Source organism: Xyrauchen texanus, chromosome 31 (genome assembly GCF_025860055.1).
Source record: "Xyrauchen texanus isolate HMW12.3.18 chromosome 31, RBS_HiC_50CHRs, whole genome shotgun sequence".
NCBI classification, from domain to species: domain Eukaryota; kingdom Metazoa; phylum Chordata; class Actinopteri; order Cypriniformes; family Catostomidae; genus Xyrauchen; species Xyrauchen texanus.
The window spans coordinates 23,742,283-23,767,461 of NC_068306.1; the positions used below are offsets into that span (position 1 = coordinate 23,742,283).

The 25,179-nt window shown below is 39.3% G+C and overlaps 1 protein-coding gene and 1 pseudogene across 2 annotated transcripts in view; one reads left to right on the forward strand and one right to left on the reverse strand.

Moving 5' to 3' along the window:
* The window catches only part of LOC127625140 (transcription elongation factor SPT6), a 42,582-nt gene extending 22,313 nt beyond the window's left edge, over window positions 1–20,269 (reverse strand). For both annotated transcript variants that reach the window (XR_007968261.1, XM_052100229.1), the window contains exons 1-24: window positions 20,122–20,269; window positions 15,390–15,500; window positions 15,069–15,239; window positions 14,783–14,856; window positions 14,454–14,628; window positions 13,007–13,091; window positions 12,616–12,871; window positions 12,406–12,507; window positions 12,188–12,301; window positions 11,997–12,086; window positions 7,624–7,766; window positions 7,372–7,520; window positions 7,178–7,288; window positions 6,869–6,998; window positions 6,526–6,676; window positions 5,984–6,138; window positions 4,275–4,467; window positions 4,020–4,159; window positions 2,586–2,703; window positions 2,245–2,321; window positions 983–1,118; window positions 737–874; window positions 352–519; window positions 42–169 (exon numbers count right to left, since the gene is read on the reverse strand). Coding sequence is in view for 1 of the 2 variants with exons in the window: in XM_052100229.1 (XP_051956189.1) it covers window positions 42–169; window positions 352–519; window positions 737–874; window positions 983–1,118; window positions 2,245–2,321; window positions 2,586–2,703; window positions 4,020–4,159; window positions 4,275–4,467; window positions 5,984–6,138; window positions 6,526–6,676; window positions 6,869–6,998; window positions 7,178–7,288; window positions 7,372–7,520; window positions 7,624–7,766; window positions 11,997–12,086; window positions 12,188–12,301; window positions 12,406–12,507; window positions 12,616–12,871; window positions 13,007–13,091; window positions 14,454–14,628; window positions 14,783–14,856; window positions 15,069–15,239; window positions 15,390–15,489 (3,104 nt within the window). In the remaining variant the exon portion in view is untranslated. The remainder of the gene's footprint in view (window positions 1–41; window positions 170–351; window positions 520–736; window positions 875–982; window positions 1,119–2,244; window positions 2,322–2,585; window positions 2,704–4,019; window positions 4,160–4,274; window positions 4,468–5,983; window positions 6,139–6,525; window positions 6,677–6,868; window positions 6,999–7,177; window positions 7,289–7,371; window positions 7,521–7,623; window positions 7,767–11,996; window positions 12,087–12,187; window positions 12,302–12,405; window positions 12,508–12,615; window positions 12,872–13,006; window positions 13,092–14,453; window positions 14,629–14,782; window positions 14,857–15,068; window positions 15,240–15,389; window positions 15,501–20,121) is intronic.
* A 195-nt stretch (window positions 20,270–20,464) lies between these two features.
* Window positions 20,465–23,201, forward strand: LOC127624893 (stromal cell-derived factor 2-like; annotated as a pseudogene).
* Window positions 23,202–25,179: the final 1,978 nt, after the last annotated feature.

Sequence of the window (25,179 nt, forward strand, 5' to 3'; positions counted from 1 at the left end):
ATCTAGCAGTCATTCACACACATTAAAAGGTAAAATCGTACCTGTCTCCAAGAGAGGCAGTGTCAATCTTGATGAAGCCAGCACAGTTGATAAAGACTTTGGGTCCCATATGGCACATGGTGACCAACTGGGTCCGGTTCTCTAACCTAGTGTTGTTCTGTTTGAGAATCTGAGGAACATTGAAAAGGTACAGAGAAGACAATGTCAACATAATAAAAATTACAAATGTATTTTTACAAATAGATCGACAGATCAGGTCCAAATAGAAGCATTGACAAAAATATTACACAAACACACTGTGATATTACATTTAGCAAAAAGATGTAGCAAATGTGGTGGAAAACATCTCACCTTGAGCAGGTGCGAGCCTTTTCTAAGTCCCAGGCCACAGATGTACTGGACCAGGCTCTGTGTGTAGGGGTGAGCAATGGCTCGATTCACATCGACACCAACCTCATTCACACGGTTTATGAACTCGCAGTACAGAGCCCCCAGCAGCTCTTCTTTCACCACATGCTCCTGAAGAACATTCATATAATACAACATACAATAATTTGAATACATCATTGATGCATAAATATTCAATACAAGCTTAGTTATAAATAGAAAATGCTAATCCTAACCATGTTTGCAGCCACATATCAGAGAAGACAGACCTCACAAAAGTGAGTAATTAAGATGCATGTAAACATACATTGATGGCAAAAAGAAGGTCATAAGTTGCAAGAGCTTGTACCTGTAGGGGATGCAATTTTAAACACAGAATATCCTCATCGCTGCCGCATACTTGGGAAAACTCCACCAGGGGGTCCTGAATCTTGCGAGCCACAGACACAGCCTGTCGCAGCAGAGGTGGGTAGTCCCTGAAGTCCGCCTATAAGGGGAGCAGTTTTTGGAAGAAACGTTAGGAAAGGTATTGTTGAAAGCCATTCCAACAATGTTTTTGCCGGTTTAATTGATGTTCTTGCCTTTCTGCACTGACCTCAGATTTCTTGCTGTTCATATAAAGCACAGCCAGTTCATTGTCAACCAGTTCTACTCCCACCACAGGAAGAGAGGAGTCCTGCTCCAGCTCACTGATGGTGCGTTTAATGTCCTCCATCACCATATGAGCATCACTACACATGCAGATACAGGACAACACACATTAAAGCCGGGCAAGTTAGATCTTATTTAAAGGGACAGGTCACCCCAAAATGAAAATTGTGTCATTTTCATGTTGATACAAATCTGTTTGACTGGAGATATTTTTCCGGCCATGCAATGAAAGTGAATGGTGACTGAGGCTAACATCATCTTTTGTGCTTCAAGGGTTTGGAACATGAGGTTGAGTAAATTCATGACACTGGGTTAATCACTTTAAAGGGGACCTATTATGCAAAATTCCCTTTGTACATAAATGTGAGTCGGCAGTGTGTGTACACAATCACCCTACAATGATAAGTCCACCCACTCCTCTTTCTTATTTTGAAATGCTGTTAATAGAAATTAATAGAAATATGAGTGGTTTTCATTTCTGTTCTAACATGACGTCACGTTAGAGCAGGCCAAATCCACGACTGGTGACTGACTCCCCCGTATTATCATAGATCCTCCCCTGAGTGATCTACACACAGTCCGCCATTTTTTTCTGCACTGGAGAAGATATAGTGAGAAGAATAATGTCTCAGCTTCGTAAGCATCATAAGTGTTCTGTTGTTGGCTGTAAAAGTGAACATAAGTCTTCATGTACTCCCGGCATCAGAGCCACTGAAGACGCAGTGGACAAGTTTTTTTTAAGGAAATGTGCCCCAAAACATACAAAATTGTGTGTATGTTTGTGCAAATCATTTTACACCAGACTGCTTTGTGAATGAGTGTAAATATAAAACAGAATGTTTGCAAATCGCCTTTCCGAATGTGCTTGTTAGCTGATTCCACAGCTAATGCAGCTAAAGTTACCATTGTCTCTGATTGTTTCAAAGACCAGAGCTATATCGGGGGCGGGGAGCAGCAGCTCATTTGCATTTAAAGAGACACACACAAAAACAGCATTTTTTTTTGTTGCACCCAGAGGCATTTACAACATGGTTTTATAAATGACCTGTAGGGTATTTTGAGCTGAAACTTCAGGCACATTCTGGGGACACCGGAGACTTATATTACATCTTGTAAAAAGGGGCATTATAGGTCTCCTTTAAGCAATTAGTATTTAAAAAAAAAAAATGAAAGTGATTCACAAATAAGGAGCAATAATGAGCATACCGATTCTCCCCAGCAACAGCAACAACATGTGGCTTCTTAGTAAGGAGGAATTTCTTGAGGTTTTCAATATCTTGAAGCTATGGAAAAAAAAAACAAATTAATATTTAAAAACCCATAATACTTGGGGGCTTGGGTAGCTCTCTGCGGTAACGCACTCAAGCCATGTGATAAGGATGCGTGGAGTGACAGTCTCAGAGGCAACTGAGAGTCATCCTACGCCACCAGGAGGCCTTAAGAGTGCATTGGGAATTCCAAATTGGAGAGAAAAAAAAAAAGCCATAATACTCAAATTAATTAATGGCTGCATCATGTAAGATATGGGCTTTCTTCAGTTTTCTCACCTTTTTCTCTCTTTCATCTTCTCTCCATGCATTTCTCCTCTTCAGGAAATAAGGAAGTCTGAGGAAATCCACAACCTCTCCCTCACCATTAATAAGGGAGCAGAACACTGGTGTGTCTCTATAGAAACATAAGCAAACTCAGTCAAATGAGCTTTACCTGGGATCGCATTTGCAGTGCTTCTTCAGAAAATTTAAAAATTGCATTATGATGCTAAAATTACATTGTAGATGACAATCAAGTTCAGTTGGAAAGTAAAAATTTGCTGGACAAATATGCAGGACATAATGCAGTTGTGATGCCAATGATTTAGATTAGATGATTGTTCAAAATAGTTTATATATCAGGAATGTATCGTATGCAAACCCTGATTACACCTCATACATTTTTCTTCAATAGCTGTAAACACAGCATATACACATCGATTGATGGTCCTTAAACTAAGACCGAACGTTTCCCCCACTATTTGATGCAGGTTTGCCAGGTTGAACAGGGCCATGACTATTCACTTTCGGGTCGGAACCGGTGGTAAATTGCAATATTACAGTCCTATCAGAAGGGCAACTGCTCCCTTTTGATTGCAATTCAGTCTTCTGATTGCATTTATTTGTGAAATTAAAATGACAGTGGGGACACCTGGGAGACAAAAGGTACATAGTGATATTCACACATTTCTGTATGAAAATGGCTTAAGGGCAGATTTATTTTCCAAAACATATGTGACAAACTGTTTAAGCATGATGTCATCAAGCACACCATTTTTATCGATAAAAGGCCATTTGAGTGGAAACCGGTAGAAGACGGCAAATAATTTTTTGCATTTTATATAAACAGCACGATAAGTGGATGAAAACTATGTTAATGAGAGCTGCCGACTTCCAGCAAGTGGGTGTCAAGAGACATGACAAAGTTGAGAAGAGTTCACTTTTAGGTAAATGCAATATTGCAAAATTTTTAGTAGGATGAGGTAGATTGGATGATGTACCAGAAATTTACTCACCCAATTTTCATTTTTGGGTGAACTATGCTTTTAACTTGGCTAGAGAGGACAATGTAAACTTTTAAAAACACATCAACCGCAATGTTAACATAAAATTGTAATTTCCTCACCCTCATGTTGTTCCAAATTCATATGAATTTTCCTTCTGTGGAACAGAAAACAAAATGTTAGGCAGAACGTTTACCTCAGTCACCATTACCGTTCTTTGTACTGAAAAAGTTATGAAAATGAATGGTGACAGAGGCTATCATCTTGCCTAACATCTGCTTTTGTGTTCCATGCAAGACAGTCATATGGGCTTGAAACAACATGAGGGAGAGTAAATGATGAAAATGTAATTTTTGCCAATTTTAAGCAATACTTGCTCTTACCAGCCATTTAAATCAACTGTTAAATCAATTGTTTTTTATGGACTTGTAACAGTACATATACATACCTGCCAGAAGCAAAGGCCACCCCAAGCACACGGATACCCTTTCCCTGTGACTCATCCATAAGGTCATCATCCTCCTCCACCTGCTGATCAGGCCGATATGGTGCCACTTTCAGACAGTTATACAGCTTCTTGCAGCATGACTGTTCCACACATACAAAAGAGACATGCCCTTATGTTTTAGACCACATTTCGCTACATAAAATGCTTTTGGTAGGGTTCTAGGGAAATATGTGGTATGCAATCAACATGTGCCACCTTGACGATATTCTCCTTGGCTTCTGCGATGAGCTTGTTCTTGAGTTCTTTGGCCATATGAGGATACAGGAAATGCTGCAGGGCTCGTTCTATGGCCAGCGTTCTCTGCTTGTTCCATTCCTGCACCTGGTGACTGAACTCATCTCTGTAGTAGAACTGTTTAATCTCGTCAAAGTAGGTCTGATCTCCATAACTGTAGAAAAGCCAAACAGAACACTCTTAACTCTTTCCCCGCCAGCGTTTTTAAAAAAAGTTGCCAGCCACCGCCAGGGTTTTTGACGATTTTCGCAAAACTTTAATGGCCCGCAGAATATTTTCTTCCATGAATATATGAAGATGCTATATATCAAAATAAAGATCTGAGCCTCTGCTTTTAGGCAAAAAAAACTATTTTATTTTATCTTCATTTGTTCTTTTTTTATTGCCACTTGAACAGAGGTAGGTTTTGTCAAAAACAACATTTCGGACAAAGCTGAGAAAAAGGCATTTTTATCAAACAAGTGCTTTAGTATTAGTATGGTGTTCCACTTCACGTTTGAGATGATCGCAGTCTGTTTCTTTGATCAAAGAGCTGCGTACTCTTTCAAAACATGCGTGCGGGTCGTCCTTACCGTATACCACCTAAAACACTGATACCCGGAAAATTCCGTGTTTGGCAGGGAAGCGTTTTTTCATAAAACCCGGAAAATTCCGTGTTTGGCGGGGAAAGAGTTAAGACCGATTTTAAGACCTGATGTGCACATAGTCAAAAATGTGATTTTGTGTTGACGAATTGTACAACAGTTGCGATTCGTCCACTTTAACCAGAGACCGCCCCCATTATGATAACAAGGATGTCTAAAGTAGTGTTGCATTTTAACCAAGATTATTTTCATATCTATGCATCATATCACCTTGTATTTTTTTTGTGACTATTAAAGAAATTGTCTCAATCTGGAGCATCTCTTTAAAAATGTTATTCTATTTGTGTTTCATGAAATTACAAGCGAAATGAAATAACAGCTTAGAGACCCTAAAAGTTTTTCTCCGGGGTTTTACTTGATATTAATTTGATATGTGAGTGAACTGTGTTTTGTATTCTACACGTGAACTTTCCAATCTGCACAATGATTTGACTGTATGTTTGACAGTATATCTTCAGTAAATAATCATATTTAAGTCAAGTTCAATCAAATCAAGTTCAGAAACAGATCACTTCTAATTTGTCAGCAAATTAAAAAGCACCTGGCAAGAGTTGGCTATTATAAAGTCTTAAAAAATGACACCCATTTTGTTTTATTCAGGAGAGTAGCTATTAATTAATTTGATGATTTCTTTTTCAGCACAGAATGTCAAATGAATGCCAACATTTTTATTTATTATAATTTAAACAACTTGAGAGCAAGTGTACAATAATTTACTCATGAATTCTCTGCCGTTTGGAGCTTCAATATTTTGGTCACCATTTACTTGCATTGTATGGACCTACAGAGCTGAAATATTCTTCTAAAAATGTTAATTTGTGTTCAGCAGATGAAAGAAATTCATAAACATCTGGGATGGCATCAGGGTGGGTAAATGATGAATTTTGAGAATGTTTATTTTTTTAAATGAACTAGTCCTTTAACTATTTCTTGGTAGTGGATTCAGGAATGTTGTAATGTTGTACAAGGCTTTGAACTTACGCTGGTATCTTAGATGAAACCAATGTTTTAAAGACACAGCATTACCCTTTGACTCCCACAAGATCAATGCAGATGTCTATGGAAAGCAGGCCTTCCTCCTCAGCCAGGCACATCTTCAAGAACTGATCTCCACTGAGCTCTTTCACAGGCTTATTCTTCAGGTACTTGAAAGAATAGGCATAGTGTGCCTCATCAACGTCCTGGGAAATGTGACAGACATTAGCTGATGTGGAACTACTCACAATACAGTCAGTCTCATCAACAGTTAAACAGTTCAGCCTGGGTTGAAATAAAAGGACAAGTTCACAACAAGGTCTAAAACAATGCCTACAGCAAGCACTTAAATGCATCAATGGAACTTTCTAGCTAAAGCCATAACTCAAAATTCACATATCTAAGCAAATTCTGTTGGAGTGGGTAGGTTATTATTCTGCTGATACCCTTTCCTTGACGAGACAAATAGGGTCAAGCAACAAAATAGAAGATGAACATAACACAAAATGTTAGTACAAAATGGTAGAATACTAGCTCTCCCTTCATATTATAAGGCATGTCTGTTTATTTAGTTACAAACACTATGTACCAACCTTCTTGCCCTTCTTAATTGGCTTGATGTTAATCTTGGCCCTTTCCTGGAAGGTCTGTCTGAGCACATGCCTGACCAGAGGTTCACGGGCAATCTGCATGGCCACCATGTAGCGAGCGCCTTCCAGAACAGCCTCAGGAGTGTTGAATTGGCTAAGAAAACACGTGTTGGTATGATTTAGAGCAAATTGCTATATTTTCAAACCAATGAGGAGTGGGTAAAAGACTTCATGACCACAGAGCATGGCTTGTGATGAAGCACTTATAGATGCAATTGAAATCAACAAAGTTGTTTTTGTTTTGTCTATTTTTAAAGAAACTTTACAGTTTGGGCTATTTAATTACCTGCACACATAGTCCTTGGCCAGCTCCAAAGGCTCTGCAGGGAACTGCTCAGTTTCGTGCCTCTGATAACTGTCTCGCAAGTTTTCTCCAAATTGCTCTGGGGTGAGACCAAACTTCTTGGCAAGACCATCTGAGGGAAGGTAATGACAAGATAAACAATAAGTACACATATGCTGCAGAGACTTAGCATAAAGTCTGATTTAAAGACCAACTCAGTTGTGAGTCCTAAGAAATGTCTATAAACGACACTTCTCAGGTTTGTCTGAATTGTAAAAATTATTTTAAACAATATTTGTGAGATGCACACACCAAGGCCAGCGCTCTGGCAGATGCTGTACATATCTCTGCGGGAGGCTAGTTTCAAATCTGGCCCCTTTTGCTCCTCTTCTTCCTCTTCCTCCTCCACTTCTGCCTCTTCACCTAGCAGACCAAAAACAGTGTCAGCCCATTGCATGGGGGAGCATTGATGTATTTAAAGCAACTCGGGGCAAGTCAAGCTGTACCATCTTCCTCTGACACTTCCTTGATCTTTTTCAGTTTCTTCTTGGTGGCCTTGGTTGCATTTTGCATCTTAGGAATGTCTCTGCCATAGTACAGCAGGAAGTGGTTGTACACATCCCCCAGTTCATCAAGAGACTGAACATCTTTCAGTCTGTCAATTTGGAAAGAAAAAGTGACAAGGACAAAATAAACTGTAAAAAAGGATGTTTGAAATCTGAAAAAACAACAACAAAAAAAGACCGATTTAAACATACCTCTCCATATCAGCAGTGTCTAGCGGACGAGTCGAATCGGCCAGTGGCTTGTCTGGGTCAGCTGAGATCTGCTCGAACTGATAAGACTGCATTCTTTGGAACAGACGTGTCAGATTCTGCTTCCTGGTCTTCAGCTGGGTCCACTACGGAAAAGCGTAAACAGCCACATTGATAATTTAATCTGTCAATTAAAACAAAAAACTGAGCGACCAGTAGGGGTGGGTAAAAATAGTGATTTTCCAATGCATTGCAATCTTCATTTGAACGATCTCGCTAACGATTCTAAAATCCCAGGATCGATCTTTTACTATATGCGCCAACCTAAAATACAGTGAGGAATTTACTACCATTTGCAACCAAATTTCATGCTACTAAAATGTATATATTTGGCAACTTGCTGGTAAATGTTTAGATTTCACTCACCAGTGATTGTGTAGCATAGTAGTGGAGTATTCAGCAGCGAAATCCTTTCACTGCATGTTGAGAGTAAAAGTTGTTCCATGTAATGAGTCCAAAGACAAGATCCACGTGACCCATTTGTCATTGAACAATGTCTTTTAATACGCTTTCTGTTCTCTAGTCAGTTTTTGATCAAAAACAACAAAAAATAAACATTTAATTATAATCATGCATAACAAAGATGAGATAAAGCCGTTCGAGTCTCTCTCATTAACATTCGCTCACCTACAGACGCCCTTTCCAGAAATGCCAGTTTGTTAAAGGAATAGTTCAACCAAAAATGAAAATTCTCTCATCCTCATTTACTCACCCTCATGATATCCCAGGTGTCTATGCCTGCCTTTCTTCAGCAGAACACATTTGAAGAAAACTAGAAAATATTGTGGCTCGGTAGTGGATTGCGAGCATACTTTTGAAGCTCCACAAAGAATAGACAGTCAGCAAAAACATCATCCACATGGCTCCAGCTGTTAAATGAATATCTTCTTAAGCGACACGATCGCTTTTGGTGCTAAAAAGATCAATATTTAAGGACTTTATAATTATAAGCCATCACTTCTGGTCAGCAGCATGCGAGTGTTATGTATACGCGTTGGAATGTTCACGTGAGACGATGACAGCAGCGCAGTTTACAACCAAGTAGGAGGAAATACAGTATAATAATTTCTTTGGTTTAGATCTGTATATGTTACTCACAATGGTGTGTTTGTATGACCTACTGAGCAAAGATATTTTTCTACTTTTCTTCAAATGGGTTGTGGTGGAGAAAGAAAGTCATACACACCAGGGATTAGTGGTGGGCGATATGACCAAAATCTCACATCACGATAACAATATATAATCACGATATAGTAAAAGATTTCTGTAAAATAAAACGTTATTTATATATTAAATAACCTTATTGCAATGCCTATTTTTGGAACTCCAGTGAATTAAATACTTTATAAATGAAAACTACTTTCTCTTATTTTGGAACAAGACAAACAATGTAAAAGTAAATAAATAATAAGTAAAAAAAAAACGAATTGTTTTCAAAATTGCACCTTACCAAAATGCTAAATTTCACAGTATTCCACATTTCAGTTTGAAATGTTGTTGACCATTATTATTATTACAAACTTTCCTCATGAAACTGAAGATCTTCTCAAAGCAATGTGATAAAGAAAATAAAAATGCACACAATGTTTTTTTTTTAAATTTACAATGAAAATAAACATTTATTTGAAATATATTTTCTTCAAGAAGTATCACATATTGCCAAAATAAATAAATTAACGAATTATCAGTGAATTCATCTTTTGGCTTTCATAATATTCTTTTGCGTGCTTCATTTTGAGGTGGAAAAACAGATTGCTTGTATTACGAGTGATTAAATCGTGCGACACAGTTTGCAGATTAAATTTTTCTGCTCTGTGCTAGATTTTGTGAACCCACACCACAGATATCACACCTGTCATCCCATTCTGTAGAGATTTATTTCTCCATTTATGGTTTTCCTGGGTCAATAACGATTTGAGTTGCACGAGTGATCCCGCTCTGAATTCTCCTGTCTCTGGAGCGCAAATATCGGACAGCCTGCTGTATTCACGTGCACTTTGGTGCTCCAGAGACAACGCGCACAAGAGTCACGTGAAACATTCTTGTGTCAGATGAGAAGAATATTTAGTGCTTTTGAAGTGCCAAATGTGCAATGAAGGTCATTAAATTTGCTTGGACTCCGTAGAAAAACTTTCAATGCTGGAAAATCTCTGTCCATGTTTCTTCAATTCTCTGTCTCAAGTGAAGCCCTACCCACAGATAGAGAAGCCCATGCTGTGCACATGGATATTTACACATCACGATATAGCAAAATCTTCGATTGACACTTTATATCGTTGCCACAATATATATATATATCGTCATATTGCCCAGCCCTATCTGGGATGGCATGAGGGAGAGTAAATGATGAGAATTTTCATTTTTGGGTGAACTATCCCTTTAAAGAGACAGTACCAGATTTAGCACCCGTTAAATCATGTAAATAGTACACATAATAAATATTACTAAATAAAAAAAAAAAAAAAATACTATATCAAATATACAGGTGAAACTCGAAAAATTTGAATATCGTGCAAAAGTTCATTAATTTCAGTAATTCAACTTAAAAGGTGAAACTAATATATTATATAGACTCATTACAAGCAAAGTAAGATATTTCAAGCCTTTATTTGATATAATTTTGATGATTATGGCTTACAGCTTATGAAAACCCCAAATTCAGAATCTCAGAAAATTAGAATATTGTGAAAAGGTTCAGTATTGTAGGCTCAAAGTGTCACACTCTAATCAGCTACACACCTGCAAAGGGTTCCTGAGCCTTTAAATGGTCTCTCAGTCTGGTTCAGTTGAATTCACAATCATGGGGAAGACTGCTGACCTGACAGTTGTGCAGAAAACCATCATTGACACCCTCCACAAGGAGGGAAAGCCTCAAAAGGCAATTGCAAAAGAAGTTGGATGTTCTCAAAGTGCTGTATCAAAGCACATTAATAGAAAGTTATGTGGAAGGGAAAAGTGTGGAAGAAAAAGGTGCACAAGCAGCAGGGATGACCGTAGCCTGGAGAGGATTGTCAGGAAAAGGCCATTCAAATGTGTGGGGAGCTTCACAAGGAGTGGACTGAGGCTGGAGTTACTGCATCAAGAGCCACCACACACAGACGGGTCCTGGACATGGGCTTCAAATGTCAAACGTCTTACCTGGGCTAAAGAAAAAAGAACTGGTCTGTTGCTCAGTGGTCCAAAGTCCTCTTTTCTGATGAGAGCAAATTTTGCATCTCATTTGGAAACCAAGGTCCCAGAGTCTGGAGGAAGAATGGAGAGGCACACAATCCAAGATGCTTGAAGTCCAGTGTGAAGTTTCCACAGTCTGTGTTGGTTTGGGGAGCCATGTCATCGGCTGGTGTTGGTCCACTGTGCTTTATTAAGTCCAGAGTCAACGCAGCCGTCTACCGGGACATTTTAGAGCACTTCATGCTTCCTTCAGCAGACAAGCTTTATGGAGATGCTGACTTCATTTTCCAGCAGGACTTGGCACCTGCCCACACTGCCAAAAGTACCAAAACCTGGTTCAATGACCATGGTATTAATGTGCTTGATTGGCCAGCAAACTCGCCTGACCTGAACCCCATAGAGAATCTATGGGGCACTGCCAAGAGAAAGATGAGAGACATGAGACCAAACAATGCAGAAGAGCTGAAGGCCGCTATTGAAGCATCTTGGTCTTCCATAACACCTCAGCAGTGCCACAGGCTGATAGCATCCATGCCACGCCGCATTGAGGCAGTAATTAATGCAAAAGGGGCTCAAACCAAAAACTGAGTACATATGCATGATTATACTTTTCAGAGGGCTGACATTTCTGTATTTAAAATCCTTTTTATTATTGATTTCATGTAATATTCTAATTTTCTGAGATTCTGAATTTGGGGTTTTCATAAGCTGTAAGCCATAATCATCAAAATTATATCAAATAAAGGCTTGAAATATCTTACTTTGCTTGTAATGAGTCTATATAATATATTAGTTTCACCTTTTAAGTTGAATTACTGAAATTAATGAACTTTTGCACGATATTCTAATTTTTCGAGTTTCACCTGTACAATATTATTTATTGAATACATGGATTTGTTCATTTTTAAGATATAAATGTACCTAGTTAGAATGTCCTCTGAATAATGAACAGCTTTAGTTGGAAAATAATTTATTTAATATGTAAGAAAAAGGGACATTACAACTGAAATATATCCATATAAATTGCTATTAAATCGAAATCTAATTGAAAGCTTGTGAATCAGAATTGAATTGGGAAATCTGTATCAATACCCAGCCCTAGCAACCAGGATTCACAAAAACATTCAGCTTTGATTTTCCCATACCTTCTCATCCCACTGCCACACCTTCCATAGATCATTAATGTTTAGCTCTGGTTCCACGTACTCCTTCCTGTAGAAAGCAATGAAGGGGACCTGTGGAATTGAAGATGGCATGAGCAGGCAGGTCTATGTTAAAACCACACATCCTTCAGTAAAGCATTTGTACCATACTCTGGTTTGTTCCTTGACTGTACCTCAAAGTGCTGGTTCCTCATAAAGTTTAAGGCTTCTTTGATCTTAGCAATGGTACTAGGGCCCTTCCTGCTGAAATTGGTGGTTGTCCCACGATCCAGGTAATCCGTGCTCTCCTAGAATGCAAACCACCATCAATTAGAAGCTCAGAAGATGAAATGGATGGTTTTGCATTGTCCAAAATGATCATGCTGTTGTGATACAAGTACTAAGTTTTTACCTGCATAGAGATGGTTGGTGTGGAAAAGGCATTTCTGTAGATCCATTCAGCTTCATCCTCCAGCTCATCATCCTCAGCAGGCTTCACAGGGATGGCCCTCAACTGCAAGTCACAAGAGACTTTGAAACATCTTCATCCACACAAACTGAAGGAAGCACCAAAAGCATTGAGGTGAAATACTGCAAGCCGAAGCCTAACACAGATCCGTACCTGGAATCTTTCTGGCATGTCTGTAGAGCGGATGTCATTGTCCTGGTCAGTCATGTGGCTGCTCTCCAGCTCACTGGGTTCATAGATCTCAAAGATGCTACGACGGCCAGGTCTCCTCTTCGTCTGCTTTTTCGGCCGATCCCATGACTCATCATCTTGATCCTCCTCTTCCTCTTCTGCATGATCGTACACTTCAGTGTCGAACTCAGCAAAGTCAAAATCACCCCCAAAAATCTCTTGAGCTTCTTGCAGGGCACTTAGGAATATCAGGAAGTCATGGAGGATTGAAGGTCATTTTAATCAGGAATTCAATACAAACAAAGACATCATACAATAGAAGGAAGTAGATTTTACCATAAATAAAACAATATTTACAGTTTACCCCACTTACGCATCAGTGTAGCCAGAGAATTTCTTTCCCTTCTTTTTTGATGTTATGGGCTGTCCATCATCATCCACAATGAAATCATCTATATCTGTAAAGATCAAAGCAAAATACATTTCAATAAATCTCTGCAGAATTCTCAAAAGCATATAATTTTTTTTTAACATAATACACAACTGAAGTCAAAGTTTACATACGCTTAGGTTTAAGTCATTAAAACTCATTTTTGAACCTTTTCACAGATTTAATATTAGTCGCTTAGGACATCTGTGCAAGCATGGGGGTGGCAGCATCATGTTGTGGGGGTGCTTTGCTGCAGGAGGGACTGGTGCAGTTCACAAAATAGATGGCATCATGAGGAAGGACAATTATGGATATATTTGAAGCAACATCAATATATCAGCCAGGAAGTTAAAAGCTTGGTTGCAAATGGGTCTTCCAAATTTACAATGACCCCAAGCATACCTCCAAAGTTGTGGCAAAAAGGACAACAATGTCAAGGTATTGGAGTGGCCATCACAAAGCCCTGACCTCAATCCGATAGCAAATTTGTTGGCAGAACTAAAAAAAATAGGGTGCAAGCAAGGAGGCCTACAAATCTGACTCAGTTACACCAGTTCTGTCTGGAGGAACGGGCTTAAATTACAGCATGTGGAAGTCTACCCAAAACGTTTGACCCAAGTTTAAGTTGTTTAAGGCAATGCTACCAAATACTAACAAAGTGTATGTAAAGTTCTGACCACTGGGAATGTGATAAACCAATCTCTCCTATTATTCTGGCATTTCACATTCTTAAAATGAAGTAGTGATCCTATCTGACCTAAGACAGAGAATGTTTTCTACAATTAAATGTCCGGAATTGTGAAAAACAAATTTTGAATGTATTTGGCTAAGGTGTATGTAAACTTCTGACTTCAACTGTATATATGGTACTGTGCAAAAGACTTAGGCACATAAGATGTTTCACAAAAGCATTTGTCTTTAGATGGTTATTTATATAATTAGCTGACTTCACAAAATTACAACATTACTTTTACAAATAGAAAAGATTAGAAAAGAACAGGGAGCCCTGCAACCGATGTCATGGCCCCCACTGAACATCTTGTCAGGCTGAGATTACATAAAGAGACAGAAGCAATTGAGACTAAAAAATCTAAATAGATAGAACTGTGGTGAATTCTCCAAGAAGCTTGGAACATCCTATCTGCCAACAACCAAGAAAAACGATGTCGAGGTGTACCTAGGAGAATTGGTGCTCTTTTTCAAGGCAAATGTGGTCACACCGAATATCGATTTCGTTTTTTTTTTAATGTTTACTGGACTTGTATGACATTAAGTGATAAATTGAAAACATCCTCACAATGCAATTTTTTTTTACAAGTGCCTAAAACTTTTGCACAGGACTAAAAAATATATATATATTTATAATTAGTAGAAGTATTGTATTTTCTACCAGATTCCTCATCTTCTTCCTCCTCTTCCTCCTCCCCTGGGTGAAGCGTGTCCACAGCCTCTCCTTCCTCCACCTCTCCATCTCCATCCCCAGTGAAGATCTCACCAGCAATCTGATCTTTGTCATCATCTTCCCCCTCATCATCCATGGTTTTAACACGTGAGTATTTCTTTTTCTGACCACACACAACAGAATGTTTCAAGTTTTAGTAAGACATCTTTTAACAAGTCAAATTATGACTCAAACTTGGACAAAACGTTTAGCTGTCAGAAGTTTCAGAACATGTCAACTTTCAAAGATTCAGTACAGGTAGTAATTTGGTGACTTACCCTCCTTTTCACTTTCACTCCCAGATTCTCTTCGATGAGGTCCAGATCATCGTCATCCAGATAGTCATCATAACCTGAACACAAACGCACATCCTTAATGTGAACAACATGTTCACTAGTCAACTGGCATCACACTCTAACCCACAAATTACTTTTGTAAACCATTTGGAATTATATTTCAGACCTCATAGATGATGAGGTAATGGTTTGAGCATTTAGAACTTTTGCACCACTACTGGACCACTCAACCATTGATGGGACATGCTTTATATTCGGAGTAACTCACTTCGCTTCCTGCGGCGATGACGGACCTCTTCACCAGAGTCACTGTCCTCTCCCCCACTTCGCTTTACATGGCCTTCTTCCTCTTCTACATCATCATCATCATCATCGATAAGTCCTCTCAGGTTACCGTGCTCATCCTGATCTTCAGTATTTTCTTCTTCCTCCTCCTCTTCTGGAGACATCAGAAACACAAACATTAAGTATTGGGTCAAATACAAAAAAAATTATTCATGTAATGTAAGGTAAACACAGCAACAGGCTTTCTGATTGCATCCATACCCTCTGTAGTATTTGGAATAAAGTATTTCAGGGAATATCTTACCATCATCTTCCATAAATCTCTGTGTCTTCTTGGGCTTCAGGTCCTTCTCCTCAAATTCCTCCTCTGACTCCTCAGCCTCACTGTCGATGAAGTCAGACATGTTTGCAAGGCCTGAATGAGAGAAAAACAAAATAAAAACACATGATGTTCCGCTGATGTTCCTACACAACTGTATATGGCACTGAATGGGTTACCATCAGAAAGGACAGGCAATTCAGAGGCTTGCAAAGTGTGATTTTGCTCTGACACACACATTACACAGACATACAGTGCATTCAAAAAGTATTCAGACCCATTCATTTATTTCACATTTTGTTATGTTGCGGCCTTATGCTAAAATGCTTTAAATAATTATTTTTCCCCATCAATCTATCATAACTATCAATCTCCATAACCCATAATGTCAAAGCAAAAACAAGATTTTTGATAACTTTGCAAATCTATAAAAAAATTAATTAAATATCACATTGACCCAAGTATGGAGTGCGTACTCCAGGTAGGGAAGGAGGTATTGCCCCAAGTGAAGGAGTTCAAGTACCTCGGGGTCTTGTTCACGAGTGAGGGGACAATGGAGAGGGAGGTTGGCCGGAGAGGCAGCGGGGGCGGTATTGCACTCGCTCTATCGCACCGTTGTCACGAAAAGAGAGCTGAGCCGGGAAGGCAAAGCTCTCGATCTACCGGTCAATTTTTGTTCCTACCCTCACCTATGGTCATGAAGGCTGGGTCATGACCGAAAGAACTAGGTCGCGAGTACAAACTGCCGAAATGGGCTTCCTCAGAAGGGTGACGGGCTTCTCCCTTAGAGGTAGGGTGAGGAGCTCAGTCATCTGTGAGGAGCTCGGAGTAGAGCCGCTGCTCCTTTGCGTCAAAAGGAGTCAGTTGAGGTGGTTTGGGCATCTGGTAAGGATGCCCCCTGGCCGCCTCCCCAGGGAGGTGTTTCAGGCACGTCCAGCTGGGAGGAGGCCTCGGGGAAGACCCAGGATTAGGTGGAGAGATTACATCTCCACACTGGCCTGGGAACGCCTCGGGGTCCCCCAGTCAGAACTGGTTAATGTGGCTCGGAATAGGGAAGTTTGGGGCCCCCTGCTGGAGCAGCTGCCCCCGCGACCCGACTTCGGATAAGCGGTTGAAGATGGATGGATTGACCCAAGTATTCAGACCCTTAACTCAGTATTAGTTGTAGCACCTTCGGCAGCGATTACAGCCTCCAAGTCTTTTTGGGTTTGATGCAACAAGCTTTGCACACCTGGATTTGGGGATTTTCTGCCATTCTTCACTGCAGATCCTCTCAAACTCTATCAGGTTGGGTCGGGATTGTCTGTGCCGGTGGACTGCCATTTTCAGGTCTCTCCAGAGATGTTTGATTGGGTTCAAGTCCGGGCCATTCAAGGACATTCACAGTTGTCCCCAAGCCAGCCTTGCATTGTCTTGGCTGTGTGCTTAGGGTCATTGTCCTGTTGGAAGGTGAACCTTCGGCCCAGTCTGAGATCCTGAGTGCTCTGGACCAGGTTTTCTTTAAGGATATCTCTGTATTTTGCTGCATTCAACTTTCCTTCAACCCTGACCAGTTCCCCAGTCCCTGCTTCTGAAAAACAACCCCACAGCATGATGTTACCACCATGTTCAATGTTGGGAAGGTATTGTGCAGGCGATGAGCGGTACCTGGTTTCCTCCAGACATGATGCTTAGAATTGAGGCCAAACAGTTCAATCTTCGTTTCATCAGACCAGAGAATCTTGATTCTCACAGAGTCCTTTAGGAGCTTTTTTTTTTTGCCAATTCCAAGCAGGATCTCATGTGTCTTGCACTGAGGAGATGCAACCATCTGGCCACTCTGCCATAAAGCCCAGATCGGTGGAGTGTTGCAGTGATGGTTGTCCTTCTGCAAGTTTGTCACATGTCCACACATGATCTCTGGAACTCAACCAGAGTGACCATCAGGTCCTTGGTCACATCTCTTACAAAGATCCTTCTCCCCAGATTTCTCAGTTTGGCAGGGCAGAGTCCTGGTTGTTCCCGACTTCTTCCATTTAAGAATTATGGAGGCCACTGTGCCCTTGGGAACCTTCAATGGAGCCAATTTTTTTTTAAGCCTTCCCCAGATCTGTCTCTCGACTGTCTCTGAGCTCTACAGGCAGTTCCTTTGACCTCATGGCTTGGTTTTTGCTCTGATATGCATTTTCAGGTGTAAGACCTTTTATAGAGATATGTGTGCCTTTCCAAATCATGTCTAATCAAATGACTTTGCCACAGGTGGACTCCAATCAAAATGTAGAAACATCTCAAAGATGATCAAGAAAAATGGGATGCACCTGAGCTACATTTCAAGTAGAGATGCACCGATCGACCGGCCAGGGACCGGAATTAGCCGATTTTCCGCATGCTCGGCAGATTCCAAGCCGGTCCATTTTGTTGCCAGCGGCGCAGGCAATAATGTCACAGCCGCATGTAAACATGTCATTGGTGTGGGAGATCTTCACTGTGTGAGTGAAGAATACATAAAGTTCTAAATGTGTTATAATTGTAAAGCCAAAGTAAACCGTGGGGGAACCACCACAATAACTTTCGGATCAACAAACCTAATTAGACATTTATAACACCATCACCCAGCTGAAAATGCCGGCTAAAGCTAGCCAGAGCTCAAAGCCAGCCACAAGTCAGCAGCCTCTTCTATCATTCCTTGGTATGAGCAACGAAAATACCAAAGCAATTACGAGGAAAATTATGGAATTCATGGCCCTGGATGACCAGCTGTTCTCCATAGTTGAGGACAGAGGGATCAGAAATCTTATAAATTTCCTCGATACAGAGTATGAGGTACTTTCCGACGTTGCGTTGCCCGAGTTGTTTAATCTCGTGTCATGTAACACACGCAGCCTGTTATCTGTCAACATTTGAGTACACAAATTCGGGAGAGGGGAAGCGGGGTGCTGGATGGCAGAGGCAGGCTAAATACATACAAATTGTGCTGTTGTGATTTAACGTAATTTTTCCCACCGTGTCCGATATTAAAATCAGTGCGACACACATTGCAAAAGGCGTGGGCATTGTCGATATGGCTTCGGGATATGAAATTCAATTCTTCCATCCAGCTGTTGTTAAATGTACATGTATATTTTGTTTTTTTCACCGGAGCACCAGCTGAGTCTTCTCCTCCCCTCTACCAGTGATGCTTGATTTAACATCCCGCGTCTACTGCCTGCGCAGATATCAACAGTGCAAATGGGTTGTAGGTTGACAGGTTGAGGTCATAAATGATTTGTAATGTGTATGATGTGTCGATTGTGTGAGTAGGATGCGTTTCATTCAAGATCTGGCAACTGGACCACCTTGGAATAATATATTGATTTGATTATTCATATAACGTGGTTTGGGCCATAAAAATTACGGGAGTTTTTTTGGGAGAAATAACAAAACGGGAGACTCCCGGGAAAAACGGGAGTGTTGACAGATATGGTTATAAGCCGTTCCTGAAGCAGTACTCAGTTTTACAACTGATATTTGTACATCTAACGTAAGTTGAGCGTATTGGACACTTCTCATCTTTCTAGTCACAGAGCACTTTATTTTGAGAGTTGTTTAAGTGAGAGAAGATCCTGTAACTTAGTGCAGTTTGGGGGAAATTGTAATGTTTAATAATTTATTTTATTCTGAAAATAAAATTTAGCATTGAAGAAAGGTAGATTTTGTTTGTATATGTGGTCAATAATAGTTCTTAGACAGAAAATCGAAAAAAATCGGTATCGGCAGGTCACATTTGCAAAAAAAAAAAAAAAAAAAAATCGGAAATCGAAATCGGCCAAGAAAATTGTATTCGGTGCATCTCTAATTTCAGGTGCCATAGCAAAGGGTCTGAATATTGTCAAATGTGATATTTCTTTCTTTCTTTTGTTTTAAACTTTACAGTAAACAAAATCTGTTTTTTGCTTTGTCATTATCGGGTATGAAACGTAGATTGTACATTACACAATTGGATTGTACAATATATGTGTAAACATAAAATGTGAAGAAAAAAAAAACATTAAGGGGTCTGAATACTTTCTGGATGCACTGTTTTACACTTAAACTGATTGAAAAAGAAAAACAACTAATGGTATGTCTCATAATCTGCCTCTAATAAAACCACAACTCAGAATGCAGCATAACTTCCAGCTACTACCAATAGATAAAACCACTCAGATCCCCTGCCCTTATCAGCAACATTCAGGATCAGGATTAAAGAGTATGTAGCTGACACATGTCTCCAAGTAAACAAAAGACAGTCAGGCTCATAATCATTATCTAAATAAATCTACTTCACTGGCGGTTTACCTTGAATATTTTATTGTTGCACTAGATGTTCAAAACATCAGTTGTTTACATTAATTTGAAGACATAACAGCTGAATATTGATTTCGTAAAACCAGGCCTAATAAGATATCAAAACCAACACACATGATGCTGAACATGGCATCTATGCGACTAGCTACATTATCCATAGACGAGAAGTTAAGAGTAAATTAAGACGCGTAAACATTTTAAATTAAAGCCTATCGACAGAGACGAATTATATGTAAACAGTAAACAGGTTTTTTTTTTTTATCTAAACTTAGAAGGGTTCTCTAGAGCAGCACAGTATGAGATCAAGGCCCTCATGCTAACAAGAGAACGAAGATAAACAACAACAGATGTGATATACGCCGCTATAAAACTGCTGACAGACATTAAACATCCAGCACGAACGCTCACTTACGTTCCCTTGCGAGGCAGCTCGATTAAAGACGTGAAAATAAGCGCTGAGATGAAGAAAGAAGCGTCAATTTTCAGCTGCTTGTTGGTGACAACAAAAACATGGCTGAGGGTTATATCAGAGATTCTGTTTCCGGGAAACATCAGATTTATCTTCCGCTCTGAATTATTGTTTCAAGTTTTATGGCAATATGAACCAGATTGTATTATGTTGTGGACGTTTGTGGCATGAGTACGTGAAATTATGCGTAATTAAGGATTTTTTAAATTATTGTTATTGACGAGGGGTGCATGTCGGGGCGCCACATCAGATGGCGCTCTATTCTTTCTGTCGTTAATCGGTCCATATGACGTCATCTATGATTTTTAAAGATTCATTTATTCGTTGGGCTTGTTCAAAAGCTCAAGTTAATGACACGTCGCGGTTCTTGAGGGTCCAGTTGCCTGTAACAGTGTTTTTGTCATGTATGCTTTCATTCTCCTCCTGCAGCGAAATAGATTTTGTGACGTGCATAAAGGCAACATAAAAGTAGTCCACACAACACCAGTGGTTTAATGCGTGTCTTGCGAAGAGATCCAATTGGTTTTGGGTGAGAACTGGAGAAAATGTAACTCCTTTTTCACTATAAAACTACATCAGCAGTCTCCTTGGTGATCATGATTTATAGCTCGATTACACTTCCTATAGATTGCGACAGTGCCCGCCCACTTTTTCAGCCATCTGGCTTACGGAAATATTCTCCCCATTAATTTCTTCCATAAATTTTTTGTAAAATCCTTCATAAAAGAGTTGTAAGCCATGAACCAAACCACCAGCTCTGAGGTGAAAAACAACATCAAAATATATACGGATATAAAGACAAAGGCAAGGCTGTGTACTTACCGTCTTTCATGAGGGCACGGACTACAATCCCATGAAGTGTTCTGAAAGATGGCATTGAATAAAAAACTATGGGAATATATAAAGCTATTAATTTTAGGTTACAAGTATAAATAGTATATTTGACATTTATTGCAAAATATTCAGATATGTACATATGGATAAGTAGTTTAAGGGTGAATTCCATTATGTCATTTACAGTGCGTCATGGGAGTGGGCGGTCACACTGAAGCATGTTTCATGGGCTTTGTTGGCCACAGTTCTCTGATTGGTGTAGCTTTCTCTGCAGAACCATGGGTAATGTAGTTGTTTATGAATGAATTCCACGATCAAAAACCATTTTTAAACAAATTAAGTTGTTCATTGGAAGCATATGCCAACGATGAATAAACTCGTAGCTCGTGGTAGGTCTGCCTCTAATTGATTTTCAACGATAACTTATAAACCTTTAGTCTATTGGATAAATGAATGGAATTTTTACTTCCGGAACCATACTGTTGCACGCTATAGCACCATTTGCACCAAATTCCCTTTCAAGGCAAGTCAGTCCACCTCTTCTTTGGGCAGGCTGGGCAGCTATATTTCTATGTAAACAAGCAGCAAACAAGTTCAGCTCCTATGTACTTGAATTAGAAAAGACCAAAATCTAAAAAATTATTGGTCAAGATTATGATCAAAGAACATATTTAAAATCTGCCTACACAGGTATCACAAGTTGTGTTTCTTTACCTCAGATTATGCTAAAAAATGCTATTTTACTGGCTTGTCTATCTAATATGCATTCTCATACTACAATAAAACCTCTGGAGTCATATGGGTTTCTTTTATGCTGCCTTTGTGTGCTGTTTTAGAGCTTTACAATTTTGGTCACCATTCACTTGCATTGTATGAACTTACAGAACTGAAATAGTTTTATAAAAACCTTTGTTTGTGTTCAGCAGGAGAAAGAAAGTGCCACCTGAAATGGCATGAGGGAGAATTTTTATTTTTGAATGAACGATTCCCAACTATTGTGTGAACTATGCTTGATTGATTTAAATTTTCAGGTAGTGGTCAGCAGTCAGTGACAGGTGTGATTGCAGTGGAAGACAGTAATAGCTACTGGAGCGTGCGAGGCACCAGTGAGGCTGGATGCAATTGAGGGACTCCTGTAAAGTGTGGACAGAACATCCGCCTTACCCATGTCAACACGGGCCGCAATTTACACAGCCACTATTTTACATCCCCTCTGTCTTCGAATCAGGTTTAATTTTTTTTTACTGTTTTTAATGCACAACACAATATTGAGAAGCCACTGTAGTCACACAATGTCTTAAAGGGATAGTTCACCCAAAAATGACTATTCTCTCATTATTTACTCACCGTCATGCCATCCCAGAGGTGTTAAACTTTCTTTCTTCTGCTGAACACAAATGAAGGTTTTTAGAAGAATATTTCAGCTCTGTAGGTCCATACAATGAAAGTGAATGGCGGACTTTGAAGCGGAGAAACGTATCAATATTTACATCTTTTTTTTACAATAAATGTCCACTTCCACATTTTTCTTCTTTTGTTTTTGGCTATTCACATTCATGTATATCGCCACCTACTAGGCAGGGAGAAGAATTTATTGTAAAAATTGACTTCTTCAGGAGATACATATTTTACCACTGGAGTTGTATGGATTACTTATATGCTACCTTTATGTGCTTTTTGGAGCTTCAATGTTCTGGCCACCATTCACTTGCATTGAAAGGACATACAGAGCTGATATAATCTTCTAAAAATCTTTGTTTGTGTTCAGCAGAAGAAAGGAAGTCATACACATCTGGGATGGCATGAAAGTGAGTAAATGAGAGAATTTATATTTTTGGGTGAACTTTTCCTTTAAAGCTGATCCAAGTTCATATGTCACTCTTTCCATTCAGGAGGTCAGTGTGTTTGGGGATAATGGTGAGGGTGACCATCTTGACGAGTGGACCGTTCTGTGCGCAGGCTCAATTTGGCAGCGGGACGAGTCTGTTCGGTTCCGTCACACTGCCACTGAAGCTCTGCTGTCTGTAACCGGCGAACAGTATGGCAGACCCATCAACGGCCAGAGAGAAGTGCATGGCATGATGATCAGCAGCCCACACAGCTACTGGAGAACAATGGAGGGCGTTTTCATGAAACTGATTGAGAGTGGATACAGGGATTTCAGCAGCCCACGACACACAGAGTTTTAAAGGAAGACCTCATGCAAGACAGCTGAACCTGCTGAACTTTTGATAGAGTTCAAGTGTTCTACCTTTTCTTTCTTACATAATGATCTTGCCATTGGCCATAAGAGGAACACTGAGCAGTTCGAAAAAACAACCAAACTAGATCGCGCAGCCTTAAAGCCCAGGGCACCCCTGGGTAGTAAAGGGCCCCTGGGCACTGGCACCATTGGCCTGGTCGGTAATCCGTCCCTGGATACATGGAATTGCAACACAATACATAATTACTTCTTCTGTTAAAACATATGTATTATTTGAGCTGTCAAGTTGTTTAAATTGTCATTTTTACAGTTTAAGGTTTTAGGGTTTATTGACATTACATTGTCATGGGAACAAAGTTGTAAAATTGGCTATAACTTTACACAGAACCGGTTATTAAGTGATTTTATCATTCTAAAATAATTTTTACACGGATCCTTTATTTCTTGTAGTTATACTTTTTATAATTTAAGTATTTTAATGTTCAAATATTGCCCCCATTCACTTCCATTGCAAGTGCCTCACTGAAACCCATCTTTTTTATTTTTTTTTAAAGAAAAGGAGGGACAAGTCGAAATTAATGTTTGTGCTAATCAATATTATGCCAGAAATGCTGTTGATTGTGCTTAACTTGTATTGAACCCAGAATATTTTTATAATTTTTGACAGGGAGGTGTAATTTTAGAAGGATGATTGAGCAACCATGCTCTATGTTAACCTTCTCCTTAGAGTGAAAACACTACAGCAGCAGTGGTAAAGTCTGATTCAAATGTTAATATTTCTACAGTATTAACATCATTTACTTTGAAATATGTTACTGTTACCTCAGATAACTTCCTGCAATTATGTGGTACTGCACTATGTAAAGATGTAGTACACAAAATAAATAAATGCATGTACAAAAATGCATAATAATTTCAGGGATCAAAACTCCTCACCTTTATGAGAAATTCTTCGTTTTTAACCATAATCGGTCACTTTTGTGATTGTGAAGAGCAGTGATTAAAGTGCAAAAGTGAATGATGTTTATACGGATTAAGGGTTCATCACGTGACTTGCGTCAGCGCTGCAGAATACATTGAAATCTATGAAGTGACCCCAGCTATCACAAATACGTAACTGTTACGTAACTGCAACGTCGTGTGTTAGCTGGGACGTGACTTAACACCAAAGTGTGTTTCACACACACACATTTTTGCTTCACCATTAATGTCTTTGAAAGTACTAAGCAACAAGATATATTTAAAAAACTTTTCTCCAAACTTTTGAAGAGACATTGAATGTCTCATAATTTCTTTTAATTAAATATTACCTTATCGTTTACGAATATCAGAGACCTCAGTTATTGAACTAATTGAAATTCACCAAGAAAACGCTTAGACCTAAACATAAAGTAGACATTTAATTACTTTCTGCTATTAAAGTAACTGCAAGCGTTTTCTCTCTTCCAAATACATGTTTTCAATGTTTATTGTGCACACCTCACGCTTTTTTTTACGTGGCAAACTCGTAAAATCGCCGCTCTGTGACGCTTTCTGAAAGTCATGTGGAGGCAATGCGGCGCTTGACGCTCAGTTCAGCCTCCTTAAATTAAAACTGCCACGAGAAGTCGTCTGTCCGAGGCAAAAATGCAACATCTAATGACATTTACCTCAGCATCAGTCTCCCTTGATGCATTTGATTGCACACAGGCGAGCACCTAGTTTAAGTCGAAGCGGATGTGATTTGTTCATATTTTAATCGTATTTGTTTTTTTGTATTGCGTTCCGTTCATATTAAGTTCACACCACAGGAAGTTCATCTGCTTCCTATGGTGTCTCTGTTTTTGATCTGTTCTCTTCATAAATAAATAAATTATCTGGTATATGCTCGTCCTGTAAATTCATGATTAATTATGAAAATGTGAACGAAAATAAAAGCTATTAAATGTCTTATTATCATTAAAATGACGGGTAATAATAGGTTA